Source organism: Mauremys reevesii, linkage group 15 (genome assembly GCF_016161935.1).
Source record: "Mauremys reevesii isolate NIE-2019 linkage group 15, ASM1616193v1, whole genome shotgun sequence".
In the NCBI taxonomy this organism is placed as follows: Eukaryota; Metazoa; Chordata; order Testudines; family Geoemydidae; genus Mauremys; species Mauremys reevesii.
The window spans coordinates 24558543-24578456 of record NC_052637.1 but is presented as its reverse complement, the minus strand read 5'-3'; the positions used below and the strand labels follow the sequence as shown (position 1 = coordinate 24578456).

General features: G+C 43.3%; 1 protein-coding gene across 1 annotated transcript in view; it reads left to right on the top strand.

Moving 5' to 3' along the window:
• The first annotated feature begins 2239 nt into the window (after positions 1–2239).
• HS3ST3B1 (heparan sulfate-glucosamine 3-sulfotransferase 3B1) overlaps positions 2240–19914 on the top strand; it is a 43849-nt gene continuing 26174 nt past the window's right edge. Inside the window, exon 1 of the mRNA XM_039502117.1 lies at positions 2240–3101. Coding sequence (XP_039358051.1) covers positions 2557–3101 — 545 coding nt within the window. The 5' untranslated portion in view covers positions 2240–2556. The remainder of the gene's footprint in view (positions 3102–19914) is intronic.

Below are 19914 nucleotides of genomic sequence, written 5' to 3'. Positions count from 1 at the left end.
GGAGAACACGCGTATACACATAACATCAGAGTGTTGCCGGTCCCCTGTCGCGAAGTTGAATTTGTCTCGAAGTCTCTCCCTCCGGGGTTGAGCACTGAACATCTCGTTGCCTGGGTGTGGGTGTGATCCGCATTGTCCCGCCAACCTGGCTTGTTGTTCCAGGCTGCGGGCGGCTAGGGACCCCTGCTTGTTTCAGAAAGTTTCTCTGGCTGAGTTTCCAGGGGCTGATCCGCCCGCCGCATGGTTGGAGGGGAAAAGGCCATTTGAAGGCTGCGTTTTGCCACGTTCAAGTGGATCCTTGGGAAACCTGTCCCTTGGCCATCCCGGTTACGCCTGTAATTAGTGCCGCTGGGCAGCCCAGTTGCAGCTCCAAGCAGTGGACAACAGAGCAGCTCTCCCCCCGGGTAGCACCATTTTATACACGGGGAAAGACTCCAAGTCATTCTGCAGGCTAGCCACAGAGTGAGGGGGACAGATAATCCCCGCTATCACTCCTAAAAACGCTGCCACTTTCTCTTTGTAAACTTCAGCGCACTTGCTGCAGTCCTGAAGGGCCTTTAATGATTATCCCGCTATTAGGGAAAGAGAAAAATAATGAGGCAGCCTGGAGCCAGCTTCTGATAAATACAGTAGCTCTCTGCTCTATGGCGGGAGGCATCTTGCTGTGCCACGAAACAACACAACACAAAACAGACCGATCTGGCATCCCGCAGAAAAAAGAAAATGAAATCGTTAAGTGTGGGGCTAAAGCACCAATGTTTATCTATTTTGCAAGTCGAGCTAGGTAGGTCTGGTTGGTTTTGCAGAAAGAAAGAAAGAAAGAAAGAAAGAAAGAAAGAAAGAAAGAAAGAAGGAGTAACATGGCATGACAATATTTTTCGTCCTAAATCTTGGGAGCATTTGTCCATGGGATGTGCATTCTTCTGCCCTCAATGTAAATATAAAAAGCCTAACAATTGTATCGAATTTATCAGCGTATTTCCCGCTTCCCTTCGTGCAGCTAAGGCACGTTACTTCATTACAAAACAAAACACAACAGAACACCCCCACTAAGTACTAACGTCATTAGCTCCCCGTTTGTCTCTCTCCTTGGCTTCATCTGCGGTTACAGTTAAAAGTCTCTGTCTGCAAAGAGCCCTTTAAAGTTCGTCTCCCCCCGTGAGCAACCCCCCCCCCAGGCTAGGGCAAAAGTGGGGGAGACGGAAAGAAAAACGAAATGTTTCCAGTGAAGGTGGAGCGGCTCCGAAAGCGAAGCCCCCAGATGGAATCTCCGGGCAGCGATTCGCCAGGAGGAGACACGAATGGCCTCCCGTGAGGTAGTGGCGAGGTCCGTGCGCTGCAACTTGCCTGCCCTGCACCGGGGAGCCAGGTTGGTGCAGAAGAAAGTCCCTATGGTTGGGAGCAGCGCTATAGACTAGGGAGCCTATATATGGCTGCAGAGATCGCTAGCTGTATGGCTGACTGCAGGGCTAGCTACAGTACTTTTGGGAGAGTGTATAGATCAGTGTGTGTGTGGGGGGTACCATATATATTGCTGGAGTGCCATATACTTCTGGGGGTCGGGGAGCTGCGCGGATTGCGGGGGGCAGCACTACATATATTGCTGGGGAGCGGGGGCCCCTACATATATTGCTGGTGGCAGAGCTCTCTATATACACATCTGGAGGGTGGGCGCTGGAAGCAGCACTGGCCGCTGCTAGGCGTCTCCTTTCCTCTTCATCCACTAACCGGGTCCCTTCAGCCAACTCAATTCATCATTGGGTTGATGACCTTCCCCGGACGATCCCTGCCTTCCGGAGCCAGTATCCCTCCCCCTCCTTCATAACCTCCCTGTGTGCGCGCGCTCGCAACATCTGGCTGCGTCTCGCTGCACATCTGGGCGGGTAACGGGGCTGGCTCCAGCGCGCAGCCCAGGCTCTCCGGCTGCGTGGCTGAGCGAGGAGGAGGAATGAGTTCGGGGCACGGGGCTGCTGATCCCGTCTCCCCTTCTCCTCCCTTCCATCCCCCACTCCCCCAAAGAGCCTTGACTCCTCAGCCGCCCCTGCCCCTTGAACGGCTCATTAGCCAATTAGAATCACTAATCACCTCCAGTCGCCCCCGGCGCCCCGCCCCGCCGGAGCAGCCTGCACTCCCGTTGGCTGCCTTGCGATCAACAAATGGGGCTAATTAGCATAGGGAGCCCGGCTCTTATAGGCCACCGGGGCTGCCTGTCACGGGCGCCTGCTTCCCACCCCTCCTCGCCGGGCTGAGGGGCTGCCCGCTGGAGGCCGGTGCTTGGGCAGTCCGGGGGAGGCTCTGCGCGGGGCCGGTCGCACGCACGCTCCCGGGGAGCAGCCGCGGGGCGCTGGGGCAGAGGCGGCGATGCTGGGCGCGGAGCCCGCTGAGTGACTTGCCCTGGGGCAGTGGCCGTGCGCCCCGGGGAGCGCAGCATGGCGCCCCGAGCCTCCCCGCGCTAGTCCCTCCCGGGGAGCGCAGCCCGCCTATGCGCTGCCCAGCGCGGCTCCCCGCGGCGGTGCCCGTGCGCTGAGCCATGCTGCCCGGCGCGCCGGCGGGCATATGGGACAGCGCCTGATCTGCTGCCTCGATGCGCCCAGCGCCCTGCAGCCGCCGCCGCCGCTGCTCCCGGTGAGACGGAAACTCCTGCTGCTCTGCATCATGCTCTTCCTCTGGCTCTACATGTTCTACTCGTGCGCCGGCTCCTGCGCCTCGGTGCCCGGCCTCGCGGGGAGGCCCGCGGCCGCGGCCGGCGCTGGGGAGGCTGCCGCCACCGCTGGAGCGCACGGAGAGGGGCTCCAGGTGCTTTCCAAGCTGCTGCGCCGGGCGCCTTCCGGGGGAGCCAAGGGGCTGGCGGGTTCCGCCGCGGCTTCCCCCTCGGAGCCGCGGGAGGAGCAGAGCGCGGCCCCCGACCCCACCAGCCCCATCTCCAGCTTCTTCAACGGCTCCGGCACCAAGAAGCTGCCGCAGGCCATCATCATCGGGGTGAAGAAGGGCGGCACGCGGGCGCTGCTGGAGTTCCTGCGGGTGCACCCCGACATCCGGGCCGTGGGGGCCGAGCCCCACTTCTTCGACCGCAACTACGAGCAGGGCTTCGCCTGGTACAGGTACCCCCCTGCCCCCACCCCTCCCTGTGCCTCCCGATGTGTGTGCGTGATTGAAAGTTAACCCCTCCGGGGTCACTTGCAGCAAACCCATAAATCACCTTCCTCACCCTTCGGGCCATTTCTGCTTCATTTCCCCCTCCAGGGGAGAGGGGGGTTCCACTTACACCTTTTGTACAGATCCATAATTTATAGCCTCAGATCAGCAGCAGGAGTCACTCCCCTCCTCCCCCAACTCTGAACATGCAAGAGATGCTGCTCCCGGAGCTTTCCCTAACTTTGCTCTTTGCAGCAGAAAAGGGTCTAAATTAGGTGCAGCTCCGGGTTGGCTTTTGCCCTAGCCCATGCTAGACCCATCCAGTGTGTATTTTTCCATTTCTAATTTCTCCAGCCGGACAAGATGTCCTGCAAACTGCCCTCTGTGGAAATGGGTAGAGAGTTCTGCCTTTAAAAAACAAACAAAACCCCCGAGATGTCCCCTGGGGATTCCCATTACCGCAGAGACTCCAGGAAAAAAAATACTTAGAAAGTTTATTTTTCTTCTTCAGTTGCCGTGCAGTGGTTTTACCGCTCTGCTATCGGAGGGTGGGATTGTTTCTCTCTTAAAGCGATATAGAAATTGCAAAAAAATAAAATAGTGACTTCTCCCTCCAATTAAATTTGAATCCTGGAGAACCATTCAGCTACTTTTTACTATCCCCGCATGAGGGGGCGAGCAACACTAGGGGACTGCCCCAGAGGGGAAGCACTTTGATTAGACCCGTTCTTTGTTTCTAATATATCGGCGAAGGAATCGGGGGGGATCTGGCTTATCGAAGGATCGGGCGCACAGATTCTGCTGCTGTTTCATGCAATAGCCGTCTGGGCCACGGATTTCTGCAAGAGCAGGGTCTGCCCATAATTTGTAAGATTACCCCGAACGGTTCGGATTGATGATCCAGGTCAGGCTGTTGACTAACAACAAGTCGAGTGCTGTGTCCCGGTTCGGTTTCCTGAAGGCAGCTCAGCTGTTGATTAAAAATCCCAGATAAGACAGCTGGGAAAGTTCCCATAATTTAGAAGATGGAAAGTTATTTGCTGTCGTGACGGATGGGGCAATGCAGGTGCCCCTTCCCATCTTGTACCGTTTCACCAATAGCTGCGTTTTCAGGTTCGGCATTTGCCAGTATCCACATAAACGTGCCCCCGACTTCAATTCCTCGCATGTATTTTTGGCGCCTGTAGTTTTCTTTGGCAAGACGGGGTTTGATCGCTGCGAGGAGGCAGCTTTAGCATGGAGCAGGGATGTAGTGATCTCTGTTGGGAAGAAAGGGACACTGCAGCATCTCTTCCAGCGCATCAGACCCTTCTCGGCTCCTTCTTTGCAAAAGGGAATCGATCAAAAACTCCGCTACCGCTCCGCATTAACTCGAAACAATCCAGATTTCTCTGAACGTTTGCAAGACACGTTGTTTGGTTTTATCGATAAAACAAAATAAAACGCTGCTTTTGGGGGGCCTTAAAATAAATTTTGATCATGAAGAGTTTAGAGGGGGAGAAAATACTTCAGATGCACCGGATCCTTTTTGTTCGCAGAAAAGCGTTTAACTGTAAAGTGTCTCTGGACTGAGACTGATCGCAGCTGCTCCCGTGGTAGATTTTTATTTTATAGTGTAACCGGTGTTTAAAGGCGTTGAGGTGCAAACCCCAGTTTGCAGTAAATTATTAGTTTAAATGAGATTAGCCCCATAGTGTTGGATAATCTGGGTCCGATTTGCTCGCGGAGTTGGGAAAGAAATAATCCCATCGGTAGAGTTCCTGAAATATTGCCGCTGCTTCGTGTCATTTTGCGCTTCGTTCCGTTTAACTTCTGCGGTCCGACTCGTTGGGGCTCAGCCGAGCTGAACAGCAGTGGGAGAGCAACAGTCTCGTATTAACGCTTTGTTCTTTCACCCCGCTTGCCTTGTGGTGCCCAAACACGGGCGTGTTTGGTGTGTGTCTCTTGCCAGCGTGGTGTCTCTGAACTTTGTTTAAAACTGTTTTGGCAGCATGGTTCTAAAAAGTCCTGTCTTCAGAACAAATACGAGTGGAAAAAATCGCCAAAGAACAAAATTTTCAATTTCTTGAAGTGTGTGTGGAAGGGAAGGACTGAAGAGAGAAAATGCAGCTCCCGGGAGACTAAAGTGCTTTGATTGTCCTCTTTCCTCTCCCCTAATTATTTCTTGATTCTTGCCGGATGATGAAAGGCATCTTGTGCACTATGTCCCAGGCTGCGACTTGCTTTACCCTGGAGCTGCATTACAGGGGTGTTTGGGGTGGCGGTGGGGGGGGCACCGAGCGGCAGGTGACGGATCTGTACAGAAAATCCAGGGGAGGAAAGTTAGCCCAACTTCGGGGGGGAAAGGAGGAGGCTGTTCACCTGCAGCTTTCATCTGCCTGGTTCCCTTTTCACTAACTAAGCTGCGAGCACGATTCCTGCAAAGCCCAGTTTTTGGCGCTTTATGACAAATGGAAAGCGAATAACTTCCACTAAATCCTAGGAGACAATGGAATCTGACTAATCGAGAACTAGCCCCGATTTCGCGTTGAAGGGAAGGGATCGATAACTAGCTAGAGATTAAAATGCACGTGAGTGTACAGGCCTATCTAGTAAAGCTATGTGGTGTGTCTATAGACAGTCACACAATCATGTCATTAAATATATAGACCTACGATTTTTATGTATAAAGAAGCCTGGGTGTATTTTAAACGAAATCAGTTGTCTAATTCTACAATAGTCAGATTTGATTGTCTTGCAGTAAATAATGTAAATCATGAACTTCACACTTATTTTATACTTGACTGCTTTGTAGCTGTAGGTTCACTTTTTTTTTCCCCAAGGAGGGGAAAAAAATCCTTAATTCTAAATCTGGTTAGCCTTTGAAAAAACATTCAGGCATATAATGTTCTAACTCCAGAACAGTGACTCTATTAAATTAAGGAATGTTTCCATTTGAATTGGAGTAATTAATTTAATCCCCGAAGAAAGGTGAAGGTATAATCTGTGTCAGCTGGAAAACATTTGGTGGGAAAGGAAAAAATAAACTGTAAACCAAGTGAAAAATCCAGTAGCACCCACAGGGTTTGTTAGGGATGTTAGTTACAAAACCTGTTAGTACTGTATATTTCATTCTTTGCTGTTTTTTTTTTAAGTGAATGGGTACTTGTTGATTTCAAAGAGGTGGTGGAGTCCAGCAAAAGGAAATACTTGGTTATTTTGTTGCAATAAAACAAACCAAACTAGCTATCTTCTTCAGTTCAGTCTTTCCCTCTTTCTTTCAGGGACATGGTACAGAAGTAAAATCTATTTTAACTCAGTCCTGAAACCCATAAGTAGACACTGAAGTTAATGGGGGTTCTGTGTTAAGACTATGGGATCTGGCCCATTCAAAGTCTATTAGTCACTTTAGGTATGTGTTTAGGACTTTTTGAGAGGGGTGGTGGTGATAACGGTGGAAGATCTTCTTTAAAAAAAAAAAAAAAATTCCAACAACAAAATTCAAAGCACCAATGTGTCAAGTTTTTGTTTGTTATTTATTCAGCAGTTCATTAACAATTTCATTAGTAGAGCATAAGAGGAGATTGGCCTTCAAGGGAGTTAAAACAGGTTTCTTTCTTGTTTTTTAATATCCTCCCCAAACTAAACACAAAATTAATGAGCAAAACTGTCAGGGTGACAAGAAACATTAACTTCTACACTAATCTCTGCTGAAAGAGCAGCATTAGGATCCTACTGCAACTAGGGCAAGATAATTGCCTGGAAAGATGTAAACCCCTATAAAAATGCTGGGTTCTCTCCCACCCCTGTGCTCAGTCATGCACCTCCATTTCTCTGCTCCTCCTACAATCTGCTCTGGGTGTAAGGTCTGATCACTGATAATTTTTTGGATTAATTAGGTTAATAGGTTATTCAAACTTGGGAATTCAATTTAAATCAAATTAAAATAAATGTTCAGTGTATGCATTTGTACTGTAAACTCTAAACTAGGGTCTGTTCTCCCGCTGCCCCAGCCCCAGAACCAATAGGATTAAAAAATAGACGAAAAGATTTTTTTTTGCCTTTCTATAACGCTTCATTATTAATGCACTCCTGAATCACCTGTTTTGTTTCAAAGCAGTGGTAACTTAAATTATTGCAGGGGTTATGAAAAATAATGCAACAACCTAGCCCATAAATAAGGATGACTTGTATTTATACATCACATAAACAGTGGTGGTGCTCTGCTCATAACATTATTAAAATAGGAGGGAATGGAAGAGGAATCTCTTACCCTAGATCAAGGTTTAGACTATATACCATGTGGCTCACGTTGTTATCTGTTTAGGATATTCAGAAAGAAGTTATTGCCTGACTTGTCTAAGGTAGACAGACTTGAGGGGCTGTAATGTTGCAGGTTGTCTCTTCGGCACAAACTGCACTGCTCACAACCAGTTAAGTGGGTAATGGTTTTATAGTTTGATAATCCCAAGAGCTACAGTGGCAAAGCAGAAGAGGAGATTTGCATGAAGCATCAGAATTTAATTGTAGTTCCACTTGGCATAACAAGGCATCATTAACCTAAACAAAAGAGATTTGTGGGTGATGAAGCTCATTAAAGATGTTGATTGGGTGATGGTTTTTTCCCCCTCCCCCCTTCTGTTTGCTGTGATGATTCAGGACTGCTGTGAGAAAAGAAACGAAACAGTCATCTGCCCCCGTAATCAGGTTTGCTTTAGACTATGATTGGAGTGCTTCAGATTTTACCTACTTTATTCACTCTCATGTTATCCCAGATCACTTCCTCAGAGCTGACATGCTTTTGAAGATGAGGTGGAAATACTAATTAAAAGCTCTTGTTTTGAATGATTCTCCCCCCCTTCCACCTCCCCAAATCAGTAGATAACATGTTGTTTGCTAATCTAAGAGGGGAAAATATTTAGTTAATATCTGTATCTATAGTGCAAATATCCTCAATATAGAGGAAAGCAAGCTAAAATTATAGCTACAGGTCAATTACAAATTAAGGTTTTAATAGTAAACTTAAAACTGAAATATTTTATACAAACCATGAATACTACTCAGCTTCTGAACATTACTTTTTTTCCCCTCCGCTTAACTTTCAAGATTTTGCATGTTGCTTTCACATATTTAGGATGTTTAAATACTCTTCTGCTATTGAAACATCACTATATAGCGTGAACGTCTTAGCAGAACCAAATCTTTCTTTATTTTGACCATACTAAAAATTATAGTGGTATCACTACAGGATCTGCTGTGTGCCCTGTGACAGAACATAATGGTGGTGGTTAGATCTGTATGAATTAGGGGAGCATTCATTTTGTAACTTTGGCATTAAGTAGTTCATACACTAATTCTCCTGGTATCTCTCTCACAGGATTAGTTTCACCACTGAGAAATTGCTCAGATTAGTCATTTTGGGAAGCAGAATGAAGATAATTAACTACACTGCATTAATGGGGGTAAAACTGGTTAGATACCAGGTTCAGTGTTATGTGGGTGGAGTTTCAGAGCAATAGAAGATTTATGAACACTAACTTCAATGGCAGTGGGGCTGGAATTGCATGGTTGGAGGTAGGAGTTATTCAGTTCTAAAATCTACAGTTCTAGGGCCTGATCCTGAAAGCACACAAATAATTTACACACAAGGAGGCAGTGGGACTACTATAGAGTTTAAAGGATTGGGGCCTTAGAGAGCGGAAATCCGGGCTTTATAAAAACCATAGTCCTGCAAGCACCTGCTTAACTTTGCACACGTGAGTAGTCTCTTTTGGATCCAATGGAACTACTGTTGCATAGCATTAAGCATGTGCATAAGGAGCCTGTAGGAGCACGGTGAAGATTCGCATGAATATTTCAAATCAAGATTAGCAAAATACTGACATTTAAAGAAACTTTTTTCCCAGTATAAAGGAATACTAAAAACAAAATTTGTAAACAGAGTTAAATTTGAAACCCTGTGAGTTTAGGTAGCAGCTGTGAAGATTTCAAGCTCTCCAAATTTTAATTTGAATGCACTTTGAGAGAGAGAGACTCCCACCCTCCAACTGCTGTTAGCAAAACATAAAATAAGGTCACAATGTATGCTGCAATGGTTACTGAGAGGAGGAGGAGATATAATCTAGCTAAAGTCTCTTTTGAAATCTCTTGCTATCAATTCTGGGATTTCAACCACGTACTGCCAACCCTACAGCAGTTAAGGTAAAATAAAAAAGCAAACTGCATTTGTAATACAGTATTCTGAAATGAGAACCTGCATGTTACAAAACAGAAGAGCTGTCAAGATTTATTAGCAAAAATGGTGTTGAAGGTGTTGACCTCTGTTTTTAATTAGGCACCTAAATTAGACCATAAAATGGTTGATTAATCTTTTACAAGTGAAGGGGGAGGAAAATAACTAAAAGTAACTTAATCATAAATGTTATCCCAGATGCAGTGAGTTGGGAGACTGTCAATATTTAAAAGACATATTTTTGCTTTATGTTTGGAAATGCCAGTATTCAATTTATTCACATTAATTCTGAAGCGATTCATTGGAATATAAATTCTTTTAATAAGCTTCTGTGGGAGCTCGAGCCCCTTACACAAGTACATAAGTGTTTACAAGGTAACTTTGCTTATGCAAGTGGGCCCATTGATTTCAATGGAATGTGATGACCCGTAAAACTGTCACCAAAATGGCTTGAGATTGGGAATTTAAGAACCCCTTTTTTTAAAAAGGATTTTAGCTTCTAAATCACTAGGCACATTTGCAAATTATACTTGAAAGTTATTCATGTGCTTAAGTGTTTGCAAGACAGAGGGCTAAGTTTAGCACTTAAAAATGAATATTGCAATTGGAAAATGAACACTGCAATTGCCAAACTGCTTCACAGTTTATAAATGTCACAAACTAAAAATCTGACAGCATATCACTTTTTTCATTAAAAAATAACTTTGTAAATTTCCAACTCTGATCCAAGTAAGCTAAAGGGATTTGACCATATAAGTTAGAAATAAGATATTGTCTCTAAACTCCCACAGATTTGACTGAGCCTCAGTACTTTTCAAGGTCCTGCATATTTCCATAATCTCTATTAATGTTTTAAATTGAAGTTAATGTCAAAAAGGATAAAGAGCTATAGCTGAATGATAAAATTTCTTTTATCATTTGCATAACCAGAAAATATAAATTGCTCACTGTTCAGCTATATACATACTATCCCTTATTCTGATACTAGGAACACTTAAAACTATTCACAAGTAGCCCCACTGAAGTCAATGGGGCCTCTTGCATTTGTAAAGTTACTCATATGCATAAGTGTTTGCAGGATTGAGTCCTTGTTGCACAAATCCAATTGTCCAGTTTTTAAACTTCTTGGTATATTTCTTCCTAGCAATATGCTAATAGGAATATTTAACCCTGGGGTGGTGGTAGATCTTTGAGGAATTGGTACTTTGTTTTAGTTGAGAGACAACTTTAAAAAACAGTTTTTGTTTTTTAAAAGTTTCTGTTGACTCATGCAAGACAGAACTTTCTATAGAACTTGCTTATCTAGATAAGTTTCCATTCTGGAATGGTATCTGTGACTGATAGTATTTAATATATCATATTTTTTGTCTGAACTGTTCCTTTTTAAATTATATGGTATATTGACTTGAAGGAGAGGCAAAATGGTGGCTCTTGTTTTTCTTCTGCTTAATTGTTTGCAAGGTAAAGGGGTTGTTGAAAATCATGTTTGGTTTCACTTTTTCTGCTGCAAAAATAAAGCAAAATCAGATGTTGGGAAATACAGTCCCTGAAGCAGCAAAGCGATAAGAGGGGAAAAATTGAATGGATTTTCAATAGCAAGATAGCTGGAGATCCAATAGAAATGAATTCTGTAGCATGTTGCATTTTCTCTGGTAATTAATGCAGCATGTTAGCTGCTTCAAATGAGAATATTTACCATGACAGAAAAGAAATAAGATCCAGCCATTACTGCAAACTAATTATAAGTAGTGTATGGAATTTTTGATATTTAATAAGCTTCCCCTTTGAGATTGTCTTAAAAAAATGAAGTGTGCAGCATTAACAACCTTGTGTGTTTGTGGTGGGGAGAGGCAAGGGAATAGCCTCTTGTGGTCTGGTATATAGTGCAATTGCTGCCTTACAGGACTGCCAAAAAACTCAACTTCTTGCAAGCCTAGAATATCAGTTCCCTGATATTTTGAACTATTTTCTCTGTATTTTTATCATTGGATTCCTTTTTATTTGGGGTAGTAATACTCTTAATAGTACTAAGAACTGAAGTCTGTTACACTTATTGTGAGACAATTTATACTGCCTGATGGATTATTATCATTTGTTTTTAATAGTTTTTCTTTCTGCCGTAGGGCCGGTTTGCTGCAGTGCCAAGCACCTCCTGCAATGTGCTGAATATCCCTAGTCCCCCACTGAATTTTTATTTAGACTAACAGATTGTAGGCTTTGTCTGTGTTTGGAAAGTGTCCTAGTGCTGTAATCTTAATAATAGCACCATAATGTACAGTGCTGTGGACAGAAACTGATGGAATCCTTGCCTTGGAAAGCCAAGTTTTAGGGTGTGATCCTCCTGCAAGTGCTGAGTCCCTAATTTCTGACTTTAGTGAGAGTTGTGGCTGCAGGTTCATGGGCCTGTCTGGTTACATGTAGTTTCTCTATTTCAAGCGTGGTAATAACTACATTCATAAAAATCTTTTTGGATAACTTGGCACTTAAGGAATCCCAGTTGAGGATCTCCATTGTTAGGGTGCTGCTTCAGGGTGACTCTGCAGAGACTTGGTGAGCCATGAACTTCCTTACCATAGGAATGTCACAATTGCCATAATGAGCAAATTGTCCTGTTGTGCCTCCGAGTACCTAGTCAGATCAGAAGAGGGGGTGGGGGGATAATTAGTCTGTCTGAGTCGAGTGGTTTATTAGTGATCTAGAGTAAAATCCTGGCTCCAATGAAGTTAACGGCAAACTTGCATTGACTTCACTGAGGCTGGGATTTCACCCATGGTTGCTGCAGCAATATAAATTCCGGCTTTACAGTGGTAACAAGTGTCTGGTTCCAACACCTCTTACAGTATATCTTTGTGAACTATTGATAAAGCAACAAGATCCAGTGCAGCCAGGTGCTGAGTGCCCTCCACGACCACTGACAGCATCTCTGAGGGCACTCAAACCTTGCAAGATCTTGCTTTTAAGGATGCAAGGGGTCTCTTATGATAAACTTCAGAGTGACCTGGACTGGATCTGAATTCCTTTGATTAAAAAACAGATGAATCATAGCATCTGTACAAAGAAGGCAAGCTTCTGTAGGAACTGTCGTTGAGTTGCACTTAACTGGAACAAAAGCTACAATTTATTTTTAAATAAGGCTTTTTGTTTGTTTGTTGTTTTTTTTTGGATGGCTTCTCCTTAACATTTTTTATCCCTTTGGGATCTTTTTGTTCTTTTTCTTTCAAAAAGAAATCAGACCATTATTCAGCTTGCCTCGTACTGGTTTAAATCAGTACCAAAAAAAATCATTTGTCGAGGGGGATTTTTCCCACCCACTCATTAACGTTTGCAGGCAAGAGCCCAATAGGAGTTTAAATGGGACTATCACTACTTCTGTGTCTTTTTTTATTTTAAAAAAAAAAAAGCTCTGCAAGGCACTTATTGCCTCCAGTCAGATCCTGACAGACCCAAATGACATTGTCTTAGTGACTGTGTGGAGTTATGAAGAAAATGGCCCCAGAAAGGAGGGGTGGACTGCTATGATCAGTCAGCAAGGCCCTTGTGTTTGCGTGGGATCATTCCTTTAGATCTGAGGAGGGTTGAGTTGTTCAAACAGATGGCAAAGATTATTCGTGTTGCTGGGCTTTCAGTGCGCTACTCTGTTTCAAGCACATTGCCTGATATGACGCACGTGATGAGTTCTTCCCAGCACGATGCTGAGAGGAGCTACATTGTCTGCCGTGATCAGGTTTCATAGCCTCACCTGTTGAGTTGTTGAACTTTTTCAAAGTTGACCATGCGTTCGGGGGTGTGTGTGAGACTTATTTGGGTGGTGGATCTGCCTGGCTAATCTGATTAGTGCGATACTCTGTGGCGTGTCATGGAACATTATGCTAGCAATTAGCATCAAAATAATTAGAAGAAAATCCCTGGTGCTCCATATCTTTTTTTTTATTTATTTTTTTATGTAAGTGCACACAGTGAACTCTTTTTTTAACTTATGCAGTTGAATATCTTCTGCTGCTTTCTGGGAGGTAGAAGGCTTTCATTGTCATTTGAAAAATGTAGGCGCCAAACTTTTTTATTTTTATTTTTAAATGTGTTATATTGCCTAAACAGTTTATTTTCTACCCTGCAAAGTGCTGAGTACCATCATAGTCAAAAAGAAACAAAATTGAGCGTGAGTACTTGCCAAGAGCAGGCTTTAATTGCTCAGCTGACTTAGGCTGGAATAACCGCATAGACCTTGGGCTCGTTGTAGTAAGAACGAAGTATAGTCATCTTTCAACATGAACACTCACCTCTTGTATTGGCATGAATACTAGTTGGGGGGATAATTAATAGGCCAGGTCTGTGTTGGACAGTGTTGTTCTTTGGAGCCCATATGTCCAAATACCAGGTCATGTTATTTCGGCAGTTTAATGAGAAGGTCAGGAAGCTATCAGTTGCTACCTGTTGTCAGCATGTGGTGTTTGAGGAGTGACTGAAGTGATGCCTGTGTGACTGTGCTTGAAAGTTTAATATACAATGTTACATTCAAAACAGTCCCAGAAATCTAAATTGTGGAGAAGTTTACTTATCTGCTCTCATTTATGCTCCCAACAATTTCACATCTCTTTGCAAGTTGAAAATCACTACAAGTAACGTCACTAAAACAGAATTGGATTGTAATGTTGCACATAATTTAAAAAAGCTTGCAAAGAACATCAAAAGACATGAGTGATAGCAAAATCTGCCCCCCCCGCGTGTTCCAATCTAAATGGGATTTTTTTTAACATCACCTTCTAAGGATCTGATCATGCAATTTGATTCACATGACTAGCAGCACTCCGATAGACTGCAATATTGGTTACTAGATAAACCAAATATTAAACACGAGGCAGAAGATTTGATGCTGCACAGGAGTAATGAATAGCTTATGAAAATTCCTTTTTATATCCATAGTACATGCATGACTTGATGCAGATCAGCTGTACAGAGCATGGTTGTTAGGCACAGCGTAAATGGGGAGGGAAGAAAGCTTTTATGCTGGGCAAAACACGTTTAATTAAGCAGGTTCCCATCTCAATTTTTGTTGCCAATGACCATATTTAATTGACTGTCAGGCACCCATTACCGTGACATGGAACGTTTAAAAATGAACATATTAAAGTTGATCAGTCACAAACAATGCCCTCGTCGATCCTTGTGCTGCCATAAAAAGAATTTCGCCAGGCAAACACTTGCCCCAAAATGATGTATCTTGCAACCTGCTCTGAAGGTCAGTACGCTTGGGTTCTGATGGACCAGTGGAAGCAACAATGTTTAGGACCAGAATCCTTCTCCTCAGAACACCCTGTCCCCAGGCCTCCAGGGTGTCTGTCTAAGGACAGTAAGGAAAAGCTGTAAGAGAACTGAATTCCTACAACCTTTGGTGCACAATAGCATCCTGGATTATCAGTAAATCAACCTGAAATCCAGTCTAGTTCAAATAACTGGCGTTGGGTACTGCACTTGGCCCAGATTCCTCAGCCACTTACTGTTTTTACAAATTATTTCTTTTTTAAAAAGTGCCAGTTTATATCGGCTAAGGATCAAGGCCCAGACTGTACTAAATTCCCCCCTTCCCGCCCCCTAAATTGATTCTTCCATCTAAACTGACAAGTGGCTAATTTAATATTGTGCTTAACTAGGTATAACAGGGCTCTTGCAAAGCCTTGCCCCAGTAGTCCTCACAATGAAATCAGTGGGACTGTTTGTATAAGTGCGTTTTTACGCTATTAAGGATGAGTCCTAAAAGATCAGGGCTCTAATCCGGCTGGTCTACTAAGGCAACACTTCAGCGTCACTGTGTTGGATTTCAAAAAGTATGGAAATGATTTTTAGGAGCACAATTCCCACTGGAAAACTCAATTGTATTTGTTTAGATTGGCATGTGCTACCTACTCTAGTACGGATTCCTAGCTGGTCAGTACTCAATTGCTTGTTCTATCAGTTAAGTGAGACTGGCATGTTTGTGAAGGTACGGGAGAGGATGATTAAGTTCTGATCTTCCTTGCTACAGGGCCTGATCCTGCACTGCTGCACGACTGGCCCTGTGACGAGCAGAACCAAGTATCCCTGGGATCGGCACTTGAAATCCTCTTGCAAAAAATACCTTTAACATGTAAGTAACTGTAATGAGGGGATACGCTTTTTAAGAGCCAGCACTGGAGCTGTAGACATTAGGACCTGATGCATGGTAATTGCAAAATATTTGCTTGAAGTCCTCAGTCACAGTGAGGGTTTTGACAGAGTAAGAAATGCAAGATTGGGTCCATCACATCTATTTGTGTGGGCATGAATATATACATACACTTTGCAATAACTATATGCAACCCTTAGCTTTTGTAATGGTTATTGCATAATAAGTGTTTTTAAAAAAAGGGGGGGGGACACCTCGAGGCTAGTTGCATCATGTAAAAAATAACCTCCACTATTTTGAAAAGCTGTAATCTGTCTCCAGGGAGATGAATAATAGTTTTAATGACATTTAAAATGTATTGTATATGTATAGCTCTTCAGTGGAACCAATAATTTGCACTGATGACCAGGAGATCATTTGCGGATTATTGGATTATGCAAATTAGTGACTAGTTAACAAACCATTCAAAAGAAAACATTATATCAATGTGTGTGGTATTCACTTATTTTTACAAGCACCATTCCATTTTTAAACTTAGAGTATTTCATAGGATTCTAAAATACCTTGCAACTTTGGACCAATTCTGCTCTCAATAACAGTGACATAAACCTGGAGTAACATCAGTGAAGTAACAAATAATTCTGTAATTTCTCCAGTGTTTAGTGCAGCGTTAGGCCAATGGCTAACAAAAAATGAAGTGCTTATTAATAGACTTCACTGCCACACTTGGCTCTTAAATATTTATTTGGAAATGTGCAAAGACCAAATAGAGGTGTTTTCATTTTACCATCTAATGAGTTTTCAAATCAATAATTAAGAATTGTCAGGTTCTCCTGTAAGTAGGCTAAGTATCCTAGCCTTTAAACATCAACATGATTTGTCTTTGTAAAAATATATCTTATGTCTTATACCCAGGAAACTAGTTGCCAAATAAACTAATTATAAAATGACGCTGGTGGTGTTGTACAAATGATGGGCCTATTCCTGTTCTTAGTTACAATCAGTAACCGAATTCCTCTCGACAGAAGTGAGTCTGAACGCCTCACTCTGACACTGCCCTCATTGCCGGGATATGCAAACATTGCTGGAAATGGGCCTTAACCTGGACTTACTCACACAATCCAGTATTATGTGCTCAGGGGCTGCAGCTGCTATACCAGGTGTAACTCCAGAGTAACAGTGGTGAGTCAGCGCTAAAAATGGGACTGAATGGCTGAACTAAGTTTCAGCATTGGTGCATGTTTCCTGTTCGTCCGTCCTTTGATATTATCTTAATAAATCCAAAGATTTTATAACACTGATCCCATAGCATTGCAATGTGCTAGATGGTGGGGTTTTGTAGATCAGTTAGTCCCTGACAGTTTAGTGGTTTGGGATAAGATTTCCCAGAAATTCTCATGACTTGCGCTCCTCCAATAGAGGCACCAGTGAAAACTTTACCTCAAGCCACTAAACTGTCAGCAGCTAACTGGTTAAAGTTGCTTTTGAAAATGAGACTTAGGCTTTTAAGTCAGAGGAGCTTGTAGAAATTTTACCTTTTGAGCTAGCTATATCTTTGGGGTCCATTTTAATTCATTGTCTTTGTTGGAATTAATGGCTGGATCCTAGTATAGAAAGTGAACCTATGTTAACCATACACTTAAACAGAATGTTTTGTATCCTAGATCTCTATACCAGAATGCTAAGTGCTCTGCTGCCTGGCAGAATTGCAGGCTGAACTCATTAGTGTTGTCAAGTTTTTGATTTGGCTTTTACACCTTTCTGTGGGAGTGGGTGGAAGGGGATTGTAATGTCTCTCTTTCCCCCCCCGCCATCAGTTTGTTAGAATTTGACACACACAATTCTGAGAGCAAATTTTGTTTCCATTTATCACTGCTCTAGTAGCGAGTGAGCAGGAGGCCAGTCTGGTGTTTCTGAAAGGCTAAGTGAATCCAGTTAATGGGGCGGAGGGGGAAGTTTAAGAGTGGAACGATGCCTTGGGAGGAGTTGTCAGACCTGCCAGGGATCAGGCTCAGATAAAACTGAATAGCAGGTTAGCATTTCAAGCCAGGTCTCATTGCAAACTGATGTGGGGTGAGAGCTCTAGTTGTCTATCCTTAAGCTTGTTAATTACAGGTTCTCTTTCCTCTGTACTGCCTGGATCTGTTGTGGAAGGTGGAGCCCTTTTTCCCCCCTGATGCTTCTGCAGCATCCGTGTGTGTGTGTGATATCCATGTTGTATGTTGCAACTTCTGGCAAACTGTTTCTTTAACATTACGGCTATTAGCTCTCCCAAGAGAGAGCTGAAGTCGCACAGATAAAGGTAGTATAATTAATTAGGCTATATATAAACAGTAGGCCCAGGTGGTCTTAAAGCAGATTAAGAGCCTGTGAATTTTCTGTTTTTTTTTTTTTTTAAAGTAAAGGTATTGTATCTTTCCCCAATTCTTGTATGCCAGCTCCTATAATTGCCACACACACAGAACTCTTATAGATTTCATCATCAGACTTCACTGGCAGTGTTAAGCCGACTGCAGGATTGGACAATAAATGGAGCTCTATAAAGTCTCAGTTTTGGTGAACTTTTTTAGCTAGTTTGATTTGTGTTTTTTTTGTGACCACCTATTTAGTGTGATTTTTCTCCCCTCCCCCACTTCCCCGTACCTGTAAGGAGCTGAATAGTATGTGGCATCATTGCCCTCTACTGGAAGGAGTCAAAACTGCTGAACTTGGGATCATATGCCAAATACTGCTAATAGAGAGCAGGAGTTTCTGATCTTTGCATGACCCAGTTACCAAGGTTATTGGGTAGCAAAGGGTATGCAACAAAACCCTAGTGATGGAAACTTGTTGGTTCAAGGTTTTAAAAAAAAAACCTCCCTTTTGTGTCTCTAGGATTTGGTGATTGCTGAAGGATTTGGCAAGTTTCCTGCAGACCTTTGGGGAAACCTAGCCCAGATATTGGGTTGGTGATGAAACCTGAAACTTTGAGCCTAGCAAATATTTATGTGGCTTGTTTGAGAAATCTTTCCACTTTTACATAATGAAAATATATGATTCAAATCTTTGTTTGTCCACCTCTACCCAAACCCAGGAAAACCTTGTTCGTTGCAAAACTCAAAACCAAGTATTTTTTCATGGCTTGAAGGACAATGCTTTAGTTGCTCCTGAATTCAGCTGCAACCCCCCCTCCAATTCCCACAAACTCCATCTAATAAAGAAAACCACTGCAGAAAATGATGGACTTAAACAAAATAGAAGCAATGTGAACAGCCAGGCATGGGATGTTGCTGGACAAGGTGGTGAACAGTTCTGTGCAAGCCTGATTCTGCTGACCTTATTTAAGTAGAGTAGTACCTTACTCAGCAAATAGTCCCCATTGATTTCCACTTGAATAAGGATGGCAGAATTGGACCCGCTGGGAGGAGACTGCATTTTAACATGGTTAAAGGGTAATCATGCATTTCTTTCCATTTGCTTGGGTTGACACAGAGCGCTAAGCATTGCACTGAAGAAACCTAGCTAGGTTCTTGTCGTATGCCTGCCACAGAGGAGTGAATGCCTGGTGATTGTCAGTGCTAGCAATGGATAATAAAGTACAGTGACTCTAGAAGTTCCATCCTTTGTTTCTGTGCTTGGTTGTATGCAACTGGGTCCTCTGAATCTGAGGAAAAATCAGGAAGATGAACTGAAGGGCTGGCTGCTGCATGGCCTTTTCAGATACCATGAGTACCATAAACCCCTGTACTGGCTTGCCATGGAGCCTCCTTTAAAACTGCTGCACGATGCTCCTCTGTGCAGCTTAAAATGATGAAGCCATTAGAATTCTGGGGTGCACATGAGGACCACTTGTAAGTGGTATGTGGGATCTCTGGAAAATACCTTGCACTAGATGGGTTTGTAAATGATTTCTGTGTAACGTAACATGACCCAAGTTGAGCTCTTCTGCTCTGTTACTCACTGATTTTTGGAGCTGATCTGTCTCAATTATAAGTGCCACGGCACATCTACATCCAGCAGACGGAAGCTGAGAGAATAGGCATTGTATGTGGCTGGTTCACAATGGAATCTTTTCACTCCTCAGCTCTAGTGTGGAGGCTGATGGCACTGTCTCATTTGGGAGCCTGTAGGGTAGAAAGATCAAAGAGGGGTGAGTCAATTACAATTCAGATTTGGTTCATCCATATGTTTGGGTATTTGAAAGACTTCAATGGTAACCAGTCTTATATCTCATATGCCCATTGATTTGTTAATCTGACACTTGCTTTAATCTGAATAACAATGGCTCTCATTCAAACTGAGCAGTGTTCGGGGGCAGGAGGAGTCATTTAAGTTGGGCTTTACTAAGTTCTTGCAGACAAGCCCACTGGGTTCTTAATAACAAAATTGTGTCTGAAGGATTTAGGAGTAATTTTGAGATGAGTAATTTTTTAAAATTCTATTAGAGCTA